The sequence below is a fragment of the Poecile atricapillus genome, chromosome Z, assembly GCF_030490865.1.
Source record: "Poecile atricapillus isolate bPoeAtr1 chromosome Z, bPoeAtr1.hap1, whole genome shotgun sequence".
Taxonomy (NCBI): Eukaryota; Metazoa; Chordata; class Aves; order Passeriformes; family Paridae; genus Poecile; species Poecile atricapillus.
In genome coordinates, this window is record NC_081289.1 from 64701936 (window position 1) to 64724414 (window position 22479).

The window sequence follows — 22479 nt, forward strand, 5'->3', positions numbered from 1 at the left end:
AGGGTAAGGGTTTTCCTTGGCATTATGCTTTTTGTTTTAACTTGAAACATGGCTTCCCATTCATGGTAGCTGGCACAATACTTTAGAAAAAGTTTGCAGACACAGTGAATTTTAAATGAGGAAACCCAAACTCTAGCACTTTTACACCAAATTCCGAATGCTGATGAGGCGTGCCTTGCTAGGATTTCACTTTGGAGAGCGAGATCAGGAGGAGGAGAATCTGCACAAGTAATTTTGCATGGTGTCTCACTGAGAACAAGTTTGGGCAAGCAGTAACGTTGCCTGTATTAGCAGTTTAATTTTTTTTTAAATGGTTATATGCAAATAGGTTATAATCTTTATATTCAAGGTGTGCACCAACACCTTCTCAAGTACCAAAAGGTTTGGGCAGAATATAATGTAGGACACTACTCTCTAGGTGATGTCTGGACGTTGTTGTACAGACCTCCCATTAACGCTATGATGAAAAGAGAATTACATAAATCCCTTGCAAACTCAAAGGGCTTTTATTGGCATGATAGACTGGACACAAGATACCTTCATGACATTTCCAAGGCAAGAGTGATTAAGGTTCAAGACATTTCTCTTCCACACTCCCTCTCCTAAAAATAACTTAGGAATTAGCAAAGCACTGGATTTAGCTGAACAGATATATGTGATCAATACAAAGATTCTCCCAAACAAATGTCTCATTTATGTGAGATCACCTGTACTCATACACAAGGAAGGTGGGGTAAAAGCCTGGAATTTTAGGCTATCACTTAACACATTATTTCTTTCCCTTCCCCCTTCTCACTTCATGTCTCTCCCTTCACCCAGTTCATCCCATGTTCCACACTCCTGTGGCAAAGCTGGTTTGTAGGGATGGTAATGAACTGGAAAGAAGATCTCCTTGAACTGAACATTTTTGAGCTGCGGAGAAGGAAAGAGCGTTGAAATAATTTTCTAGACACATCAGTTCCCCAGCTTCATCCCCTATGCTGAATAGGGGGATCCATTTAATAAACATTTTTTCTCAGCATAATGGGCCTCCAGGAAAGAACCTACTATGCACCACTCTTGGCATGAGAATACCTCGGTCTTCAACGCATCTATGATCAAAACAGTGTTGTCAAGAAAAAGCTATTAAACTTCATGTTACAGATGGTGTACTGAGGTGAGGATCAAGAGCCATGGACAGCCTCTGAACCTCAAATCCTTTTACCTGAATTACTGCTGATCTATATCTACATTTTCATCCACACTAGAAACCCGCTAGTAACAACAACCAAAAGTGTCACCGAATATTTCTATTTTTCAAGATCATAAAGCCTTCTGAAAGGCTTTCAGCTGAAGATCACTGCACCATCACCTCCTCACAGACACAGTACTCTTTCAGCCTGTAGCTGTCTAGCTGCCTCTCAGTAAAAAGCACTGTGTGGCTCAGCCCAGAGGTCCAATGGGTACCAAACCCAGCAAGGTCACCAAGACCTTGGTCACTTGGTACCAGTGAAAACAGAACACAAATGTTCATGGAAAGAGCTTGAGGAGAAAGCAGTTTCCAGCGCGCTGTTTCAGCAAGGTTTCCACCCCTTTTCAATCACGTCTGCTACTTCTTTTATACTCCAGTGACACCCTGTGGCACTTAGCTAGACTGCAGACTTTCCAATCTCAACATCCGTATTTTTAACTACAGGGGTAAAAAACAGGAAGTCAGAAAACAGAGGAAGGACATTGCAAGCCTGAGTGGAAGGACTGCTGGTGCACCTCCTTACTCCCAAAGCATGAAATGCATAGGTTTCTCCTGCACAGCAGTTACCCACTAGCAGCCTGTGCTGCTGTCCCACTATCCCACTTGCTGTTACCCTTGGGTACAAGTGCATCACTGTCATGCTGATGTAACATGGTGAAAAGAATCTCATTTTTATGCCTGAGCTTCTCAGGTCTTCTACTGCAACAATGAATGGCACTTCGCACTGCAATATTTCTAAGTTACATGAGTGACTTCCAGGGGATAACCTAACTAACAGCTGCAGCATGGGATCATTCACTGCATTAGAGCAGACACACTGTCTTGGGTTGGATTGCAATATATAACCAAAACTATTTATTCTATTACTATCTGTTGAAACCAGGTGGGGCAGTTTTCTTTCTCTCTTTCATGACCCATACCTCATAACTGGGGGATATCTTCTGTTAATGGGCCATTGAGTCTCACTGCATGACTGATAAAATTACATCATCCCACTGGGAGATGCTCCACCTGGGGGAAGAAGCCAAGCATTCCTACCTGGATATAATCAGAGAAGAAGAACACCACTGCAGCCTTTCTCCATTGGATTCCCAGAGGAAAGATCAGACCCATCTACATCACCGGACCTTCAGAGGAAACTGACACCCTTCTATTGGATCATTGCTTCAACAGAATCACATCTGTCACTGCAAGAGGACTACAGCCACCATTTAATCAGACTGTTACCAACACCCTGACCTGATAGGGTGTCAGGTTGTATTCTGACTCTGTCAGTGTGTTGGTTTTTTGTTAGTTTTTTTAAATTTTTTGTACTACTGCATTTTTATTTTAATTTTCCTAGTAAAGAACTGTTATTCCTATTACCAGATCTTTGCCTGAGAGCCCCTTGATTTCAAGATTATAATAATTTGGAGGGGATAGGTAGTTTACATTTTTCCATTTCAAGGGAAGTTTCTGCCTTCCTTAGCAGACACTTGTCTTTTCAAACCAAGACACTCATCTACCTTTTCAAGAGTGTCATTCCTATATGCATCAGCATATAAAAAAACTCAAAACCTCCACACAAGTGTATTCAGACAGCAGCCTAGTATTTTTACTGTTTGCCCCTAACCTCATTAAAGACTCTCATAAACAGCAAGTACGTTTAATTTTGCCCTTCAACTCTTTACCACGTGAAGAAACATACTCATAGTGGATCTTTAATACAACAGACAGGCAGGAGATACTGCACATTTTGCATTTAATGAACACATCAAGGGGCAGCCTGGGCATATTGTGTCTTCTCTGAAATTATGTGCCACAATTACACATATAATACTATGAACATTTTGAAACGTAAGAGAAGTAGACATGTGCAACACAGGTAAAAGCACTCATGTAAACAATCACACACATACACACAGGAAAACCTCAAACAAAAAACTCCACAAGCATCCAAGATACCAGCTCACACACAGAAGGTGTTCACATTGCTGCAGTGCCATCTTCAGAACTTCTCAAGTGGCTTAAGATTGCTGAAAGGTACGAGTTTCCACCATAAAAAATAAAAACACTGTGTTACAGTACTCCAAGGATGACCACAGGCTGCATAGTCTCAGCAGCTCCCAATAAAGGCTGCCTAGAGTCCCACAGCTCAGCCTGCACGGTCAAGGACCAACAAAATCAAGGTTTCTGAAAGAGAAGGGGGTGAGATAGAGCAGAGGACTGTGAATCCTGATCTTCAGTCCCTTCCTCTGAGCAACAAATGCCTGTAGTTATTTAATACAGAGTATATAAAAAAGACAGGTGAGCACAAAACCCCTGAGGAAGCTCCCATCTTTTGAGCAACCAAGGCCCCTGTGGATCTAGTTTAAGGGTGGGAGGGAGAATCAATTCTAGCAATCCTACTGAGCAACTTTCCACAGTCTCCAGAACCTGTTCCCTACTGTTAAACTTCAAACATCAACCTTAGCACTCTACCATACAAATTTAAACCATACAGAAATGCACACTGTTTTGGGACAAAAATCTTCAGTCAGTTGGAACGGACAGGAGCTTTGCCTTCCACTCCAGCAAAGTTACAATTTCACCCTGAACATCCATTACTGATACAAGTTATTGCTTTAGAGCATGTACATCTCCTCCTGCCCACTGTCCTTGACTGACTTACCCCTCCACTGACCACTGCCTCAGGATGAGGGAGGCTCCTGAGCCAAGTTGTACAGGATGCTGGCAGAGTGGTGCCTATGCACAGCTACAGCAGGCAGCAATTCCACTTCCTATGATCATTACTACTCATCACTTTGTTACTACTGCAAACTGAAAATCAGAATGTCCAGGAGACCATCTGCATCTCAGGGTTCAATATGCAATCTGCAATTGCACGTCTTCTGGTTTATGCATGCAAGGGTGTCAACAAGCCAAGCATACCATGTCCCGCCCCACATGGAAAATAGAGGGAATATTCAGTACGTCAAATCTCACTGTTTAAGCCAAATGAACCACAAAATTCCTATTTTCCCTTTTGTTAAGATGCCCTAAGAAAGAAATAGAGGCAGATCAAATTTGATTCTAAACTTCAAGGTTTCATAACAATGAGCTTGCTGACCTGTGCTTTACTGGTCAGCTGTTGATCTCATCTTACACAATTATCCAGAGAGAACATGGTTAAAGCTGAGCTCTCAACACACTGCTTTGATAACAAGGACTACGGCTGGAGAAGACCTGCTTTTGCACTTGTACTGTAATACCCTTTTAATTTTTATACAATTTTAGTAAATCAAACACTAATTAGAAAAAGGGGGGAGGTATTATTTACACATACGACTGCCTGGCATCTGCTCTTTATTCCACTGATAGTGTTTGGGCGGGAAATAAGGACAAGAGTAGAGTTTTTGAACGACATGATGTTACAGAAAGTGCAGTTAACTGCAGACAGGCAGTACATACAGAAGCATCCTCTCATCCTTTACCATAGTCACTTGTCACAGGCTCTGTGAAGGTAAAGGAAGGAGGATCTGCAGGTGACTTGAGATGACCACCAAATCTCATTCCCATGCAGCAGGATGGTGGGGAGGAGGAGTATGTACCTGAGGAGATCCACGTATGAGTCACAACTATTGGGTTCAGTAGAAATTGGAGCTCCAAGGTCCTCAGCCAGGGAAGAGGCCAAGCTAATCCCCTAGGTGGTCAAGGTTACACTCATTCTTTTCATCAGCCAACACACAAACTACACCAAGGGGTTTGGAACAGCTGGCAAATGGGAAGGGAAAGGTAGAAAGGTAGAGAACTCAGTATTTGCAGTCCCTAATGCACTCCTTATGGGTGTTGAGTATATTGTTTGAATAATGTCTAACCATGGACTCAAATCCTCTCACACAGAAAACTGAGTTAGTTCAGGCCTCCAAACAGCCAACAAACAACAGAGGAATACAAGGAAGTTAGACATCATTTTCATCCACTCCTTCAGCTGTCCTTTGAAGGGAAAGCTCCTTTCCTCAAAACTGAAGCATCTTCTAGATTCTGATTTCAGAAGCTACTTTCAAGTCATGAATTCAAAATGGAGAGGTATCTCCACAATAGAGAATATTGCTCAACAAGCCTAAAAAAAAAAAAAAAAGGAATCCACACCAAAAAAAACAACCCCACTAACAAGCAAAATAAAAATAAAAAAACTCACCAGGCAGATGTACTTGCATTCTTGGTACTTCTTTCCACCCAACATGCACATTTTGTTACAAGCACTAGGGATGGGGTCCATCCAACAAACTTGGACATTTCAAATACTAGTAGAGGCCTATACCCTCAGCTGTTGCAAGCAGCACATCCTCCTTGTAAGGCACTGAGACAGAATTATAAAGTATTCAAGTACCATGTGTAGAGAATTATAGGAATGAAGTTCACTGACGTGCTATTAGCTAAATTCCCTACACTATAAATCAAAGTAGGAGCATATAGTGAGGAAAGGGGAAGAAGAGAGGATATAAGAAAATACTGAGGAGTGAGATGTGACAAAATCTTGCTTTAAATGCAGTAAACTCTAAACATCCATCCTTCCTTTATACACTATGCCAGAAAGAAAAAAACACTGGCATTTTTTAGACAAGTAGCTTTCTTGCCTGAAACATGACTTCATAAAAGTTATAAAAGTATAAACAATCCTTTCAAGGTAACACAAGCTTCCACGGAGCATCAGTACAGCATCACAAGTTTCACCTTTTTACCCATATTTCTCAGCATCTCCCTGTGCTTCGCCGCTGAAGACATACACCAGCTGCAATGTATGACAAGTTTTCCACTTCAAAATATATTGAGCCTGAATGGAAACTCCTTATGCTGGACCTACTCCTTCTGCCATGTAACTTGGGTTTCCTTGTTGCGCTGCTTCCAGGTAAACTATAGCTTTGAGTTTTCAGAGTAAAAGTCTCCCTGTGTTCTTTATGAAATGCCTTTCTTAATAAATACCAATAATAAATATGGGTAACAAGCAGCACAACAAGTAAAGGTCTCACTGTTTACTCCATAATGTATTCATTTACTTCCAGTTCATGACTGATAGATCTTTGCTTAATATGCCCTTGAAAACGTCACAGGCAGAAATGCCACAACCTTACTGAGCAACCTCTTCCCATTATTTGCTATTATTCTTAGAAAAACAGTAGGATTATTTGTTGGACAAGAATCCAGTTATTCTGGGCTACAGGATGCTAATGAGCTGCACACAATACCCTTCACAGGGCTGTAAGATGAAGACCACCTATGTCTGACAAAGGAATGGAGTGCACAAGATAATGAATGTCTGCAAAAAAAACCACCTCTCATCTATGTGATACATCTGGGAATGCAGGTGAGCATCAGCAGCCTCTGCTGACCTTTCTTCTCTCAGTGCTTGAGGGACCAGGAGTTCATATAACAGAAGACATGCTGTACATGACAAATGAAATTTGCATGTGACATAGCTGATCTGTTCATAAGCCACTCTCCAGCAGCACATCAGCACATTGCTTAATTCACAGCAACAATCCCTGATCTCCTGGGAACTTGCACACCACAATCCAAACACAATCAGACAAAGCAAAACAGAAAAAAAAGTATCGTAACATTCTTGCAGCAAGCCAAGAAGGCACCACCAACAGCTTCAACAGTTAAATATCTAGCATTAAAATGTTTTTTTCAGTATTAAGATTTCCTCCAGAAGTAAGTCAGAACACAAAACAGGGCTACTGAATTATCTTTAAATAACCACAAGCCTATATTCAGTGAACTCACAGTATGCTCAATAGTCAGTATCACACTTCCAAGGGATGCTGCCGTAACAGCTTCCTTCAAACAAGGAGGAAGCAAGGGAAAGGGTAGCACAAATACATAACCAGTACTTACAGAGGACCAGTTACCAAAAGTTTGTTTCGTTACTACAGGTGCTGTTTTAGTTACAGGTTAATTTTAATGTACAAGACCCACCCAGAGAGAGGTCACAGTCTTCCCTTTGCCAGCAGCAGCTGACAGTCACTGCCTATCTGGCAGCCCTTGTCAACCAGTCAGGATTCTCAGATGGTCACAATAACATCAGGCTGACCTGAAAAACCATGAAATGACACTGGAGAGCAAACTAATCACAAAATCCTATGGGAACAGAAGGAGGCACAGTATGTAAAGAAGCTTCTACTGCTCACACAGTGCTTTTGTAATGAGACAGTAACCTCTGTTTCTTTCACTTTTTCATGTTGAATACCTTTTACCAGTGCACAATTCTAGCCATAAGCAGGAAAATGTTTATTTTCCCAAAAAGCCTCCAGAGACAAATAAAGCTTGTAAGAAAGAGACTTTTTGCCTGGGCCTGCAATGAAGAAGCAAGAACAAAGGTTTTAAACCGAAGAGGGTAGGTTTAGATTGGACATAAGGAAGAATTTTTTTTTCTGATGAGGCTGGCAAGATGCTGGAACAGGTTGTCCAGATCATGGGGAGATTTCAAGGTCAAGCTGGACAGAGCTTTGTGAGCAACCTCACAGCAGCTTTCGAGTACCTGAAGTGAGCCTATAAAAAAGATGGAGGGGGACTTTTTACAAGGGCTCAAAGATGTAACTCTGAGGTGCAATTCTCCCTGTAGAAGTCACGGGAAAGCATAAAAGATGTAACGGACAGGACACTGGAATTTTATTCCAAGTGAGAGCGCACAATGGTAAAGATATCCAGGTTCACTTATCACAAGCTCAAGTCAATATGCCTAGGAGGAACAAGGGCATTTGTTTTTCAAGAACATGTAGTGTTCTCCCATGACCATGTACTTTGCCAGTCCATTTATTTAATGTTTATTCCCCTTTTGAAACTTAAAAACAAAATAAAACGCCTTGGCTTTGCTTAGGCAAGGAGGAACTGAATAGAACAATGAAGTCCACAGGGACTATAAATCCATCTGCAAGCTGGTAGATCACAAGACACAAGTTTTTAGAATGAGCTCCTAAAAGGTCTTGAAACTTCTTCAGCCTTTCCAGAAACACGATCTTGCATGGGAAGAATACAGATAAGAGACCAGTCCAAAACAGAACAGTTCCTCAAGTGGGCCTGTGGTAGATCTGCCAAGAGTGAACTCACTCAACAGGCCCACACTGCTTTCTGTAGTAAACACAAGTACGACAGTCTGGTTGTTCAAGTAATAACAAGTACTTGAGGCTGAAAAAGGTGTTCACAAAAGTGATTCAACATGCAAAACTCTTGAGCAGTCACCAGATGCCACCACATCTCAGGAGACTTGTAGGGAAACAGCAGGCCAAGTGAGAAAAACAAAAGAGAATGTGTCTATCACACATCCACAGCTTCAGGTCCAAAGTAAGGCCAGAAAAAGCAACTCCGTCACCAAGACAAAGTGTGCACTTAAAGGAGTTGGAGGATCTGGAATGGTCATCTAAGGGAGCGCTTTCCAACCTTTCCATCTCAGACACATGGCTGCTGCTCCCTATTCTTTCTCGCTTCCCACCTCAAGCCCTGGACCCTTGAGACTCTAACAACCTCACAGGAACACCACCTCTAGAAGTGATCACCAGTCTTGCTTCCCAGGACTTCGTTTCACAGGGCTTGTGCAACCAAGGTTTGCTCATGAGTTTTAGGCTGGGTGGAACTGAAAGTCTTTGTCATCACACTCTTACACATACACAACTTTGGTGCCAGGTGTTGTAGCATCTTCTAAATTTTTTCTTTCATATTAAAACTTCCTCATTTCTTTTAGGGATTTGGATTCCAGCATTCACATTTCAAGCTGTCACAAGCATGACCCTGGTTCTGCCTTACACATGAAGCAGGACAAAGCATTTGCTTTACAAGCAAATCATGTTGTGCTTTTTCTCATGACCTCCCTATCTCTCTGGCCCTTCTGCAGGAAACAGCAGTCAGTGCCATGGACATCCAGAACCTACTCATAAAATAAAATGCCCAATAAAGTTTTAAATGTTTGGCCCAATAGGCTATCATAATGTCTACAAGTTCTTGTCATGTTCCAGGACCCTCATACAGCAGGCATACACAAACAAAAAGTAAATAGTTTCTGTCCAAAAAAGTGGTGATGTGATGCTACCTCTAGTCATGCTTTTTCAGATACTAAGACCACTCTGCAATCTCCTCCAAAAGAGATAGCTAGAAGCTAGGTGACAAAACACACAGTTTTTGTTAAACTGCAGGCTTGACAACTTTGAAATCTTCACTTCACTTTGCCCAGAACAGAAGAAACAAAGAATGAGTGCAAGGGATGAAAGAAAAAAAAAAAAAAAAAGAGTGGGAGAAAAAAGAAAGAAAGAAAAATCTTAGCCCATCTACCCTACTGCTAAAAACAAGAATAAAATCTGCTCTGTGCCAGAAACTCACACAAGGTACCTTGGCTTCTAGCAGCTGAATGGATACACAGGTAACTATGAATCAGAGTAACACACAACTGTGTTTAAAAGACTAGAGCAAAACAGGAGACTGTCATCCATATATATTAGAATATAACACAGCATCTCTCATCAAACAGTGGTACAGGACAAGCTGGTATGCTTAGAGCTGCTCTGTCTTCACAGTAGATAGTTCCATTGCATCTTCACAGTAGACAGTTCCATTGCAAAGAACATTACCAGCACACGTCTAAACCAGTTCACCCACTGTTTAGAAGGCTGGGATTAATTATGGCATAAAAAAAGAGAGTAAGGTTTAAAACAAGAGGGGAAGTGAAAAATAGGGACAGAGATACAAACTTCGGCAGAAACCTCAGGATACACAAACTCCATTAGGTACAAAAAAAGAAGGCATTTAAAAGCAGAGGAAAAACAATCACTTACCTTTCAAAAGGGGCTGGAAAGTTGGAATCTCCTGCAGTTTTATGACATCTGGATCATTGCTGACATTCCTTGAGGATTGTGTTCCTGGGGCTACAACCACAATGTCGTCCATTTTTGCTCGTTGCTTGGCTGGCAACGGAGATGCTGGATATGGGAGGGAGAGGGAACAATCAAATTTTTAAGCAGATTCCACCAGAATACAACCCTTTGCGAATATTGCTCTATCGAATATTGCACAAGTATGCTTTTTATAGCACATTGCCGAGATCACTGAAGGGCTCTAAGCTCCTTTCCGTCTCTCCACTGGGGAGCAGCTGATTCCGGAACACCTGCACCACTGACTCGCTCCTGCTCCCCCAGCTCCGCACCCATGCCCAGGGCGCTCCGCATCCCCGGCTTTGCTCCCCCGGCCCAGGCGGTTGCCCCCGCGCCGCCGGAGGAAGGGCCGGGCCGCGCCTCCGCTGCCTCTCCGAGAAACAGCCCTTCCCTTCTCCACAGCCCTTGCCTTCCCCACAGCCGCTGTCCGTCCCAAGGAAACAGCCGTGCCCTTCTCCACAGCCGCTGTGCCAGCACAGCCCCGCTCCCCGGGGCACAGTCCTGCGCGCTCGCTCCCTGCCAGGCACCGACCTGCGGCACTGGGCTCGCCCGGGCGGCTCTCGGCCTCGGCGCTCTGCTCCGCGCCCATGGCGGTGCCTCCGTCCCCCGCCCGCCGCAGCGCGGGTGCCGCCGCCGCCGCCCACGGGGTTCCGGCTGCGCCGGGTCACGGCGGCTCCGCCCGGCGGGCGGGGCTCCGCTCGGGGCCGCGGGGCGCTGGGGCTGCGGGGCCGGGGTACCTCTGCTGGCCCCTGCAGGAGCCGGTACCGGGCCTCGGGACGCGGTAGAGCAGCGCTGATCTGTGTGGCATGGGAAGGTGCTCCTCTTCCGCTGCTCGGCCCTAGTGAGGCCAATATCTGTAGTGCTGTGTCCCTTTCTGCGCTCCTCGGTGTTACCGGACAAGTTCTATTTCTTTAAAAAGGAGCCTAATATCCTGAATAGCCCGAATAGCCCGAATATCCTGAGTCGGGAGGGACCTACAGGGATCATCCAGTCCAACTCCTGGCCCTGCACACCAACAATCCCACCCTGTGCATCCCTGAGAGCGCTGTCCAAAAGCTCCTGGAGCTCTGGCAGCCTCGGGGCCATGACCACTCCTGGGAGCCTGTTCAGTGCCCGACACCCTCTGGGGGAAGAACCTTTCCCTGATGTCCAGTCTGACCCTCCCCTGACACAGCTCCAGCCGTTCCCTCGGGGCCTGTCCCTGGTCCCAGAGAGCAGAGCTCAGTGCCTCAGTGCTCCTCTTCCCCTCAGGAGAAGCTGTGACTGCCATGTCTCCCCCCAGACATGTCTCCAGCTGAACAGACCAAGTGTCCCCAGCTGCTCCTCACACGGCTTCCCCTCAAGGCCCTTCAGCATCTTCATGCCCTCCATTGAGCATTCTTTTAATAGTTTAATGTCTTTTTTACATTGTGACACCCAAAACTTCACACGATATTCGAGGTGTCAATATTCTGTCCCAGCCTAGAGCAGAGCAGGACAATTCCCTCCCTGGCCTGGCCAGGGATGCTCAGTAATTGTGCTGAAATCAGCTCCAATTGGGAAAATGTAATTCTGGTGAGGGGCATCTCCAACCACTGATCCACAGGCCACCAACCCAAGAAACTCCTTGACTGAAAGGGAGAAACAAACTGAGCATGTGAACTGTGAACTAATTAACATGAAAAAAGCAAGCAAATCATTAACCTATAGAAGATATAGAATATTAATTAATATGAGAACTACATAACTGGTAACCAATGAATACTAATTAATTTGTTTTTATTAAAATTTATAAATAGTCAAAAGTTTTGATAACAGATTAACATGTTTGGTGAGGCAATACCCATGTACCTCTGTGCTGAATAAAGTAAATGTCAGCTTTCTAACCTAACAAACTGGGAGAGAGAGCTCATTTCCCAGTTTTTGGTGAGGAGAGGGTCTAGTGGAGGCCACAAGGATGATGTGGGTCTGGAGCATTTTTCTTACAAGAAGAGTGCCATGGGAGGGGTGGGATAGAGCTCCAGATAAACTCTGCTTTAGCTCAGATTTTGGCAACAGTTTAAATGTAAGGACTCACTCTGGCCTGCAAGTTCTAGTGATGGCAGATCATTAGTCATATCATTATAATATTTATAAAAATTAATTACTTCTTAGACAAGTAATAGACAAAATATCTTAATCAAAATTACTTATTACACAGTGTAAAACTAAAAACAACTAGAGGTAGATTACAGCATAACATTAAACAGTTCACGATATCAAGGTACCTCTACTATTAACAGTAGCAAAAGAAATGGAATCAAATGTAACTTCCCACTGAAGGGTCAATAACATCCACAGATGCCTTCACTCAGCCTCCAGGAGAGTAACTGCAAAGCAGTGTCCTTGCTCAGGGGAGAAACTCCACACATTTCCAGGGAAATGTGTAGAAGATTTTGCTTTGTAGAAGTTTGGTGTAGCTTTTATAGTTGTAAATTGAGGTGTCTATCAGTCAGAAATCCAGCATATATTTCCAGATCTCAGTTGGACAGTGAGACATTTATTGGCATTTGGGAGATGCCAGACCTGTGTTAACCCCATGGCCCCAAAATGACCCATTACAAGACAGCTTGTCCTGTTTGAGTTGTCTGACCAGTTGACAAATAATGAATAAGCTCTTGTGTGGGCTGAGATGCCCTGCTACAAAAAGACTGCAGGGGCTGGGCCTGTTTAATCTGGAGAAGAGACAACTGAGAGAGGATCTCTTTAATGTAGATAAGTATCTTAAAGGGGGTGCCAAGAGGAGGAACCAGACTCTTTTCAGTGGTGCCCAGTGACAGGACAAGAAGTAATGGCCATAAACTAAAACACAAGAAGTTTTATTTCAACATGAAGAAGAACTTCCCATTGAGGATGGCAGAGCACTGTAACAGCTGCCTAGGGAGATTGTGGAGTCTTCCCCTCCGGAGAAATTCCAAACCTACCTGGAATGTGGATTGCTGTGCCACCTACTCAGGATGACCTGCCTTGGCAGTGGGGCAGGACTAGAGGATCTCCAGAGATCCCTTCCAACCCTAACAATTCTGTGATTTTTTTTTAATTAAAGGTACTAAAAACCTGCCAAACCCCAAAGTGCTGGGCACAGAGTACAGTAGTGTGGGCAACACCCATCACCAGCAGCCCTTACATACACATGTGCCATTTGACAGTCAAATCAGCAAAGACATCATGCAGTTGTCCATAAATAAGAACAGCGCTTGTCCATGCTGGTTTCTGAACAAGCCTGTTCTCTGCTCATGCACAAAGCCCAACCTCATCCAAAGCTCTGCACTGAATTTGGCACCGTATCTCTTGGCTGTCTTTGCCAATTGCCACTAAGATTTAACCTCACACAAAAATGATGCTCTTATTTTGTGAGAACTGTACCTCAGCACTGTTACTAAGATCCAGGCTATGGGAAGGCAAGCCAAATCTATGGAGACAGGTCAGCCTGCCAAGGCTTTCCCTTGGACAAATGTGCCCTGAGGGAGCTGTGTTAAGCTTATCCCAACCCTCTCCTGGAGAGATACCCCTTAGATGGGACCATCCTCTCTTGTCATGGTGAGCTATCCCACCATGCTCGGTGATGATGCTGGTCCTTTGTAACCCATTGGCTTTCCCCCCAGTACAACCCTGGCCTTCCCTCATAAAAACCCCAGCTTCTGCCCAGTTCAGCAGGGAGCTGCCATCCCTGGCTACCCTTCACAGAGCTGCTGGACAATAAAGGCTGTCTCTGTGGAATCATCACATGATGCTCCTGTCTCTCTATCTCTGAGTCAGCCCAGGATAACCTTGAAAGCAGAGTTGGAATCACTGAGCTGAAATTACTTGCAGCCACAGGCTGCCCCTTGCTGAGGTTACCCAGTGGCCAGGGATTGCCAGAGGTCCCCGAAGGCTGTCTCTTGCAGAACTACTCTCTCCGGGAAAGTCGTGGCTCCCCAGGTCAGATCAACAGACCTGGCCTGGCCCACCACACCAATCCAACAGAACCTGCTGCTAGCTGTAGGCTGTATGCTGCATTATGTACTTTTGTAACCTATAAGAACAGGTTCCAATAGAGGTTCATCTTATCTGTGCCTGAGCATTTCACCATGTAGGGCACTGGCTCCAAAGCAGAGAGATGCTCTACAGAAAACACCTTTAGTGACCTAGCACCATGGCTAAGACCTAATGGTATCCCACCTTCTCCCTCTCTCAACCTCCCTTTCTCCCCATTGTAGTGGTAAGGGAACACAGCAGCTGCTGGACAAGCCCAGTGGATGTGGTTTCTGCATAGCTTTTGATGGACCTTGGCTTCCCTACATTTCAGCAGCCTGAACAGTTTGCTTCTGGTCATTTTCCCATGGTTGTCTATGCCTGTCTGACCACAGCAGTCTCTGTGCATATTCTCCCATTCACTGTCCCAACAGTTCAGGTGAAAAACCAGTTTCCCCACCGTCCAGTCCTGACCACTCCAGCCAGACTTTTAGCCTTATTTTTCAGCTTCTTTCTGCTTGGCTTCTTCCACCACCTCTACATTATCAAAGGCAGGTGGCAGCTGCAACTTTGTCTAATACACATATAATATCTTAGGATAATATCTCTGCTTACTTTTAGCATTATTTCCCCCTGTTCACTCACTATGTGATGCAGTTAGTAGGCAACACCTTAACGTTCAGATTCTCTTAGGACCTTTTCTTTTAACAGTGAAAATAATGTCACCAGTTTACCAAAAGAGAGAACCTGGGCTAGAAAGGAACATTTTCTTAAACAAGTGCAGCTGAAAATTTTAGAAGAAACCATCCTACCAAGACTGTGAGAATCACAAATAAACATCATTAATTGTCCCAAGATGGCCATGTGATGCAAAATGAGATCGTGGGCTCAGTCTCTTCCAACACTCATGTCCAAATAAAAGCCAAACCCAGCAGGATTGACAAAGGGGACTGGCTGGGCATGAACAGCAAGACGGCTGCCCATGCCTTGGCATCTAACCATTACAATATATAAACTAACCTGCCCTTTGGGATCTCTTCAGGTAATGCACATCTCTCAAAAGAAAATGGATTTTATTTACAGGGAACTTAATAAAAGGTCTTTCCTGAAAAAGAAGGAATCTATCTTATAATCCTTTTATTCTTTGCATTCCTTTGGTCTACTTTTACTTCTAAACACTACTCCACAATAGTAAGGAAAAAAAATTCAAAAGAGGAAATGAAAAATTGCCAAGCAAAAACATTCCTTAATCAAGCAATTGCACTGAGCCAGCTGAGGGAAAAATGGCCAAGACACCAATTGGGGTCTCAGTAGATAGGCTTTTCTGTATAGCTCCCATTCCACAAACATCTTCTGCTTGCCTGTGATTTGAACAGGATTACTCAGGTAGCAAGGAGACTTTAACACACACTTGGAAATATGTGTGTTTAGTCCTGGATATGCTTATTATTTGCTTTCATTACAGCCTCCAAAAGCAGATCTCAGATGGAGGAAAAGTCTGACTGTGGGTAAAACCATATCAGCCTGACCACCAAGAGCTTCACTAGGTAGTTTTACCTTTTGTGTCTGATGCTCAGGAAGAGCCCTTGGGGCCGGCGAGAGGTTGGAGGAGTGGGAATACCCTCGCAGCCCCGCTGGGCTGGCAGAAGGAGGAGGGCGGGAGGAAGGCAGAAAAAGGGCAGGCAGGAGGAAGGGAGCAGGAAGGGGGCAGCAAAGGAGAAGGAGGGCAGGCAGGAGAAAAGGCAGGAAGGGGACAGGAGAATGGCGGGCAGTGAGAAGGAAGGAAGAGAGGAGGAGGGCAGGCAGGAGGAGGAGGGTAGGCAGGTAGATAGATAGATAGATAGATAGATAGATAGATAGATAGATAGATAGATAGATAGATAGATAGATAGATAGATAGATAGATAGATAGATAGATAGATAGATAGATAGATAGATAGATAGATAGATAGATAGATAGACAGATAGGTAGGTAAGTAAGTTAGCAAGCACGAAGCCTGGAAGAGGAGTGCAAGCAGGAGGAGAGCAAGTAGGCAGGTAACCAGGAAGCCCAGGAGGAGGAGGAGAGCAGCAGGCGTCCCGGGTCCGCCTCCTACGGCCCCTCCTCCCGGACGTGCCGGGCCAGCTGCGGTTCCCCTGAGCCGCCGTCCCGCGGCCGCTCGGGCTCCGCCGCTGCCTTCTCGACGCCGCGCTGCAGGCGGGGGTAGCCCGAAGGCACCCCAGGAACGCGTGCCCGCCCCAGGAGCAGCAGAGACCCCTCGGCGCGGCTCCTCCGGCTGCCGCTGCCGTGCCCCGGCCGTGCCGGAGGAGCCCCGTGGGGACCGGCCCGGGTCACCATGTCTCGCGGGGGCAGCCGCTGGCCGGTTCGCCTCCTGATGATCACCTGCGTGATGGCCGGGCCGGCGCTGAGCCAGGAGTGCTCCGCGGAGAAGATGGAGAATTCCATCATCGATATAGACTTGTCCCTGCCCCGCGGCGTCCGGGGCGCGGAGCCGCTGCGCGTCCCCAGCGCGGGTGCGTGTGTCCGCGCCTGCTGCTCGGGGCACCGGCTCGCAGGTAACCTCGGCCTCCTTCTCCGCCACTGCCTGGGAGAATAATTCTGGAGTTTGGGCTCGCGGGGTGGTCAGCTGCTGGTGTTCTCCGTATTCAGCACGGAATTTACCCTCTCATTCAGGCCACGCTTAGTTCCACCTTGAACTAAGCACCTTAAGGCTGCTACCTCCTTTTGCCAGTAGACATTAGATCTTAACGCAGGACCCCATAGGGTTCAGGAAAATAGCTGTATCACAGAAACAGCGTTAGTTTTAGGTATTAAAACCTCCCAAATCCTAAACCCCGAAGGTGCGTAAACTGTATTTACTAGATGCACTAAAAGTAGCTGACAATTTGCACTGTATTTAATTTTAGCCATGAATGAGAATGCTCACCCTCCTCTGAGACAGCAGGTTTGAATCAAGCTCTTGGAGCAGGAGGAGGTAGAGCAGCAAGTAGAAATGACAGTGGTGAAGGTGAACCCCCAAAGCATCAACTAGCCAAGCAATTCCTGAGATGTAATAAGGAAAAATGTCTAAATAATTTTCTTCCCTGTGAGTATATCAAGGAGGTTTTCAGATTTATCAGGATTTGTAAGTGAGAAATTGTTGTAATAAAGTGGTGCCAGTGTGGTATGGGTGAGGGGAGGATGAGAGATTAGACTCATAATTTCCCCAGCTTTATTTGTACAGGAAAAGGAAGGTGTGACCTTTCATATTTTGGCCCTGGGCCATTCTTCTGCAGTCCTTGGCTGTTTTTCTTGTAGGAATGTTATGTGTTAGTAGTTTTCCTCTTACTCATATGAGCAAAAGTTAACGAACTAGATCTCATTACCATACTGCTATAAAAGTTCTTATTGCTGAAACAGGCATTTACTTTGTTTTGCAGGAGACAAGAAGTGTAATTTGATTATTTTTTATGCTGCAAGAACAAGTACACATCCAAACTGCTACTTGTTTTACTGTCCTAGCACGGAGGCTTGTCCAATGAAACCGGCAACAGGTCTTGTGAGCTACAGGATAACTACAGGTAAATCACAGTGAGAGCCATCACTCCCTACACTAGGTAACTTTTCCACCTATGAACTTTCAGTAGTGATCAGGAACTGTTTGGGGGTCATATTTTTAGCAAAGTGTTCTAAGCCAAGCATTATGGTTTGAAAATATTGTTCTTTTTTGTTGTGGAGGATGGATAGGCAGGTGTGTGGTAAGCTCTTTTGTGGGCCCAGATTCCTGCTTGGAATAATGTCCCAACCCTTATAATATTCCTTCACATTAGATTCAGAAATCCTCATAATTTGTCCTTGCTTAAAACAAAAAGAAGCTGCTTCCATATAGATATAGTCAAGAAGGAATATTTCCTGTACATAATGCTGAAAAGTATCACAGAAACTGATGGAAATACCATGCCCTTATAGCCAGCTATGTATTTAAAGGACCCATGCTACACTGATGAATAATTGTCAAAAATAATAAATAATCATTATTTCCAGCTTTCAGTTAGAGAACCTGAACTGCAGAAGCAAACTTTCTAAACTCAGAGATTTATGGCTCAGGAATTTCTTGCTCTCTGGCCTGTGCTGTGGTATTTTTAACAGCAAGGCCTACTTGTTGATTGACATTGACTTGCACTAGACCTGTTTGAACAGCTCAGATAAGAAACTGATAATTAGACTGTCCTGCCAAGGTGGTTTCTGTATGGCTGCTTGAGAGACAAAACTTTTGCTGAAAAAGAGAACTTTACCAAGAGGAACTAAGCAAGGAGCAACAGTATGATATACAGAAAGATTACTCATGTAATGTTACCAAGTATTTCTGTGCAAGCACAATCACACAGGAATCATACAAAAGCAATGTGCAACAAATGAACTGCATTTCTGTAAAATGATTACTATTATTATGCTTTCCTCCAGCTCTTTCTCCCCTAAAAGAACATCGGGGTTTCAATTAAGAAAACAAGAAATGCAATCATGCTTGTGCTTTTGTTTGACATGTAATGCAATGCTGAGTGAACAACTTGATTGCATTTAACACTTTCATTTTGGAGATTTGATCTTCTGTGAGCATTGAATTGTGGGAAGATTATGCTAGCTTGTCTACTGTTCCTGGTAAGTTTTCAAAGGTAGCACCTGATCAGTGTCAGTAGCAACAAATGTTTCAAGCTTCGTTTTTTCATATGAGAATCTCTATGTGGTTACACTGAAAACCAAGCTAAAGGGGAAAGAGACTTCTTTAATTATTTATTTCAATTCCAGTGCAGTTAACAAACCTTTTTGTTTCAATATTAAAAAGAGATGAGTGAGAGTCAGAACTACTTGGGAGCATGTTCCCTTTTAAATGTTCTGTGCAGCAGCTGAATGGTTATCATGAATATATTATATATATTTCTATATTTTTATAAATATGATTATAAAATTACATATATAGTAGAAATTGACAATTAGAGCATCTTTTCAAGAGCTCATGCTCTTGAAAATATTTTCTATATTTTCTATAATACCTGTAAGTCAGGTAAATACTGTAGAAGAAATACTGTAAAATCAGGTAGTTTTTAGGATTATTATTTGTAATATACATATTATTTGTATGGTATTTCTGTACAGAACACTGTTATGTGACTAGGCTTGAAGCTGACAGCTTTTTATGACATAGAATTTAAATGCCACTGTGCATATTTTAAAGAAGGAAGTTTCATTAGTCATTATCTCATAGAATCCCCTTACATAAATGTTCCTAAGAGACACAAATAATTTGTATACAGTATTGTAATAGAGTTTGCCTACATTAGTCAAAATGAGATTTAATAATTAAATACCAGTATTTCTGTTTCCAGACATCCATGCCCCAGAGGATAAATCCATCAAAGCTGAGAACTTTTCTTCAAATGAGTATTCTTTGCCTTCTGATGCTGGAACCTTCATTCCTCACAGTCAGGAGATCCATCGGAATCACACTGCCAGCTTGCAGAAATCTGTGTTTCATCAGGCATCTGAACACTTGAACCACATAGGCAAGCATTTGGACAACATGGAACTTGATACAGTTTTTCCTGAATCTCAAGCAGAAAAACAGTCCGAGAGCTTAGACCCCATCTCAAGGCAGAAACTAATTACTCTGCCACGAAACACACCTTCTTCTATTCCAGCTGGAAACCCCACTGCTTCATTCCCCACCGCTGCTCAGTCAGGCACTCCTGAAACCACAAGTGCTTCTCTTACTCCACTGCCAACAAGTACGGCCCAGCTGGAGCCTCACACAGCCTCTCTGCAACCTGGTGCTGCTAAACCAAACACAACCCACTCCACTGCAGCTGCCTCTCTGCCTGCTGCAGCCACTGCAGCTAAACCTGGTGTCCCTGCCACCAGCATCACTGTTACTCATGTTCTTCTTTCCAAAACTGTAAATTCTGCTTCTACTTCTGCAACCAAGCAGGTGACCATGAATTCCAGATCTGCTACTGCCCCAACAGGGCTAAGGATTCCAGCCATGGCACCTGAGCCAACGGTTGTCTCTTCCAGTGATACCAGCCATGTAACCCTCCTCTCTTTTCCAGGTTTCGTTCTGTCCAGTGATTCCCCTGCATCTTCCCAAAATGACCTTCAGGGTTATGGCCCATCTGACTCAGAAAGCTCCTTGTCAGAAGGTGTTCTGAGAGGGAAAGGTGTCTTTCAGCTGGGGGAAAAAAGCAGCCTTGTAGCAGCTTTGTTTTTTGGGGTGATATTCTTGTTGCTAGTTATTGTGCTCACAGGGAAGAAAGTACACGAATCTCTTCAGAAGAGGCATTATACCAGGCTGGATTACTTGATCAATGGAATGTATGCTGATGTCTGACTGGGAGAGAGAATAAAATTTTGAGGAGCATCTCTCACTTTTGAGAGAACTCTGAAATGGAACAGTAGATACTGAAATCTCACAAGAGGATGGATTCCTTTTTTGGGGTTCTAATAGGAAAGCAGGAGACAGGAGATGGGTTTGGTGGTGAGAAGGAATGCTCTGTCTGTGCTGAGCTATAATGTCTGTTATTTTTGATTTATTACTAAATCCTGAGAGTAAACACTTAAATCCAAGTTAAGCTAAGAAGGTCTTAGATTTAAGGAGAAAAAGCATTTCATGAGCTTAATCTGTACTGTGACAAGATTAGTGAAATTGAAATACACCTAATAAATTGAGTACCTGTGCAGCACATGGATGTTTTCCATACTATTTACACCAAATGCCAGAGTGTTATGTGATTGCCTGGCAATCCTATTTACCCTATTTGTAGCTTTAAAGGAATCCTTAGTAATAAAGCTTTGCATCCAAATGGTTTTAGGTACAAACGGGAAAAAATCTATTACATGGCATAATTTAATTTTCCTTATCTAAATATAGTTGATGGCTATGTACATATCTTTAAAGTTCTTCATACATCTGCATACATCCCAATTATCCTTAAAACTACATACTGCAACTGTGTTCTCAAAGCACACCCTGTTCACTTCTAGTGTCCCCTTCATGTGACTGGTAATAAGCATAGCTGCTTAGTAACAGTTATCTTGGTATTTGAGTTTTTTTCCAACCTAAACAACTCTATGATTTTATGTTTTCCTGACTCTTCAACAGGGAGAGTAAGTGAGAGCATCTACTGCCACACAACTTCCAGTTCATGTTATTTAAATTTCCCTTCACATATAGTCAGCCTAAACCTGGTTTTAGAATGAAAGGCTAGATTTCAAAGTGTTCATGTCAGGTGGCATAATCAAGAACAAACATCACGGCAGAGAAGGAAGGGTGCCTCATGAGTGCAAGGGAACAATTCTATTACAAAATATGAAATTTGACTCACATCCAAGAGATTCTTAGATCTGTCAAGCTTAGTGTGGTGGGAAGCAGGCGTGATGCAAAAAATGGCCTCAAGGCAAGTTTTCTGAAAGCTCTAAATAACTAAATGCAGAAAATTCTCTGAAAATTCCATTATTCAAAGATCAAAGAAAAGTCAGTGTTCCTTGTGTCAAGAGCTTGAATTCTTACTATATGGAGGCTGCAAATTGCTTTATATATATAAACCCAGCTGGTCTGCTACATTAAAAGTAAATAAAATTACAGAAGAAATGTACCTCAAATTTATCAGCTTGTTTGTTGACTGTGTTTTGTTTAATCTCATTTTCTTTTCTCTTTAATAGCTATTTTCAGAGATTTCTGGTCAAGGAACATAACAAGGAGGAACATTTTTGGGAAGTGAGTTCACAGAATAAGTACTAGGCCTAGCTGTAAAAATGCAGATGCAGATCTGAGGTTGACCATAATTTTCTGTCATAAGATCTGCAACCTTCATGAGATGCTTTCTGTATTCTGGTGCCATCACAGCACCACACATCACAGCAGGAGAGGTGCTGAGAACAACCCCTGAATGCTCACTGTGCATTTCTGCTGCAATAAATAATTTGTTGGAGGGAAAGGTGGTTGGTATTAATTGATATGGTCACAGTACAGTAGCAAAATATTCAAGAGAAACCAGCAGATGTATCTCAGGATTGTTCAGAGCATAGGTCATGTATTCAGCTGGAGAGGGGCATTTTACAAGTATATGTAGTGATGGGACAAGGGGGAATAGCTTTAAACTAAAAGAGAGAAGGTTTAGATTAGATATTGAGAATAAATTCTTCCCTGTGAGGGTGGTGAGGCCCTGGCACAGGTTGCCCAGGGAAGCTGTGGCTGCCCCATCTCTGGAAGTGTCCAAGGCCAGGTTGACCAGGGCTTGGAGCAACATGGGCTATTGGAATGTGTCTCTGCCCATGGCCAAGGGTTGGAATGAGCTGATCCTTGAAATCCCTTCCAACCCAAACCACTCTCTATTAAGTGTGGCCCATGTCGTTAGAAACAG

At 43.7% G+C, this 22479-nt stretch overlaps 2 protein-coding genes across 4 annotated transcripts in view; one reads left to right on the forward strand and one right to left on the reverse strand.

Annotated features, from left to right (window-relative positions):
• Positions 1–10765, reverse strand: part of LOC131573294 (BLOC-1-related complex subunit 5-like) — a 65355-nt gene extending 54590 nt beyond the window's left edge. For all 3 annotated transcript variants that reach the window (XR_009276171.1, XR_009276170.1, XM_058827104.1), the window contains exons 1-2: positions 10645–10765; positions 10018–10161 (exon numbers count right to left, since the gene is read on the reverse strand). Coding sequence is in view for 1 of the 3 variants with exons in the window: in XM_058827104.1 (XP_058683087.1) it covers positions 10018–10161; positions 10645–10702 (202 nt within the window). In the remaining 2 variants the exon portion in view is untranslated. The remainder of the gene's footprint in view (positions 1–10017; positions 10162–10644) is intronic.
• Positions 10766–16233: 5468 nt separating this feature from the next.
• On the forward strand, positions 16234–22110 carry LOC131573774 (MANSC domain-containing protein 1-like). The gene is made up of 3 exons (XM_058828006.1): positions 16234–16641; positions 17506–17646; positions 19450–22110. Exons 1-3 carry the CDS (start codon positions 16422–16424, stop codon positions 20445–20447), a joined length of 1359 nt encoding a protein of 452 aa, XP_058683989.1. The 5' UTR covers positions 16234–16421; the 3' UTR covers positions 20448–22110.
• Positions 22111–22479: the final 369 nt, after the last annotated feature.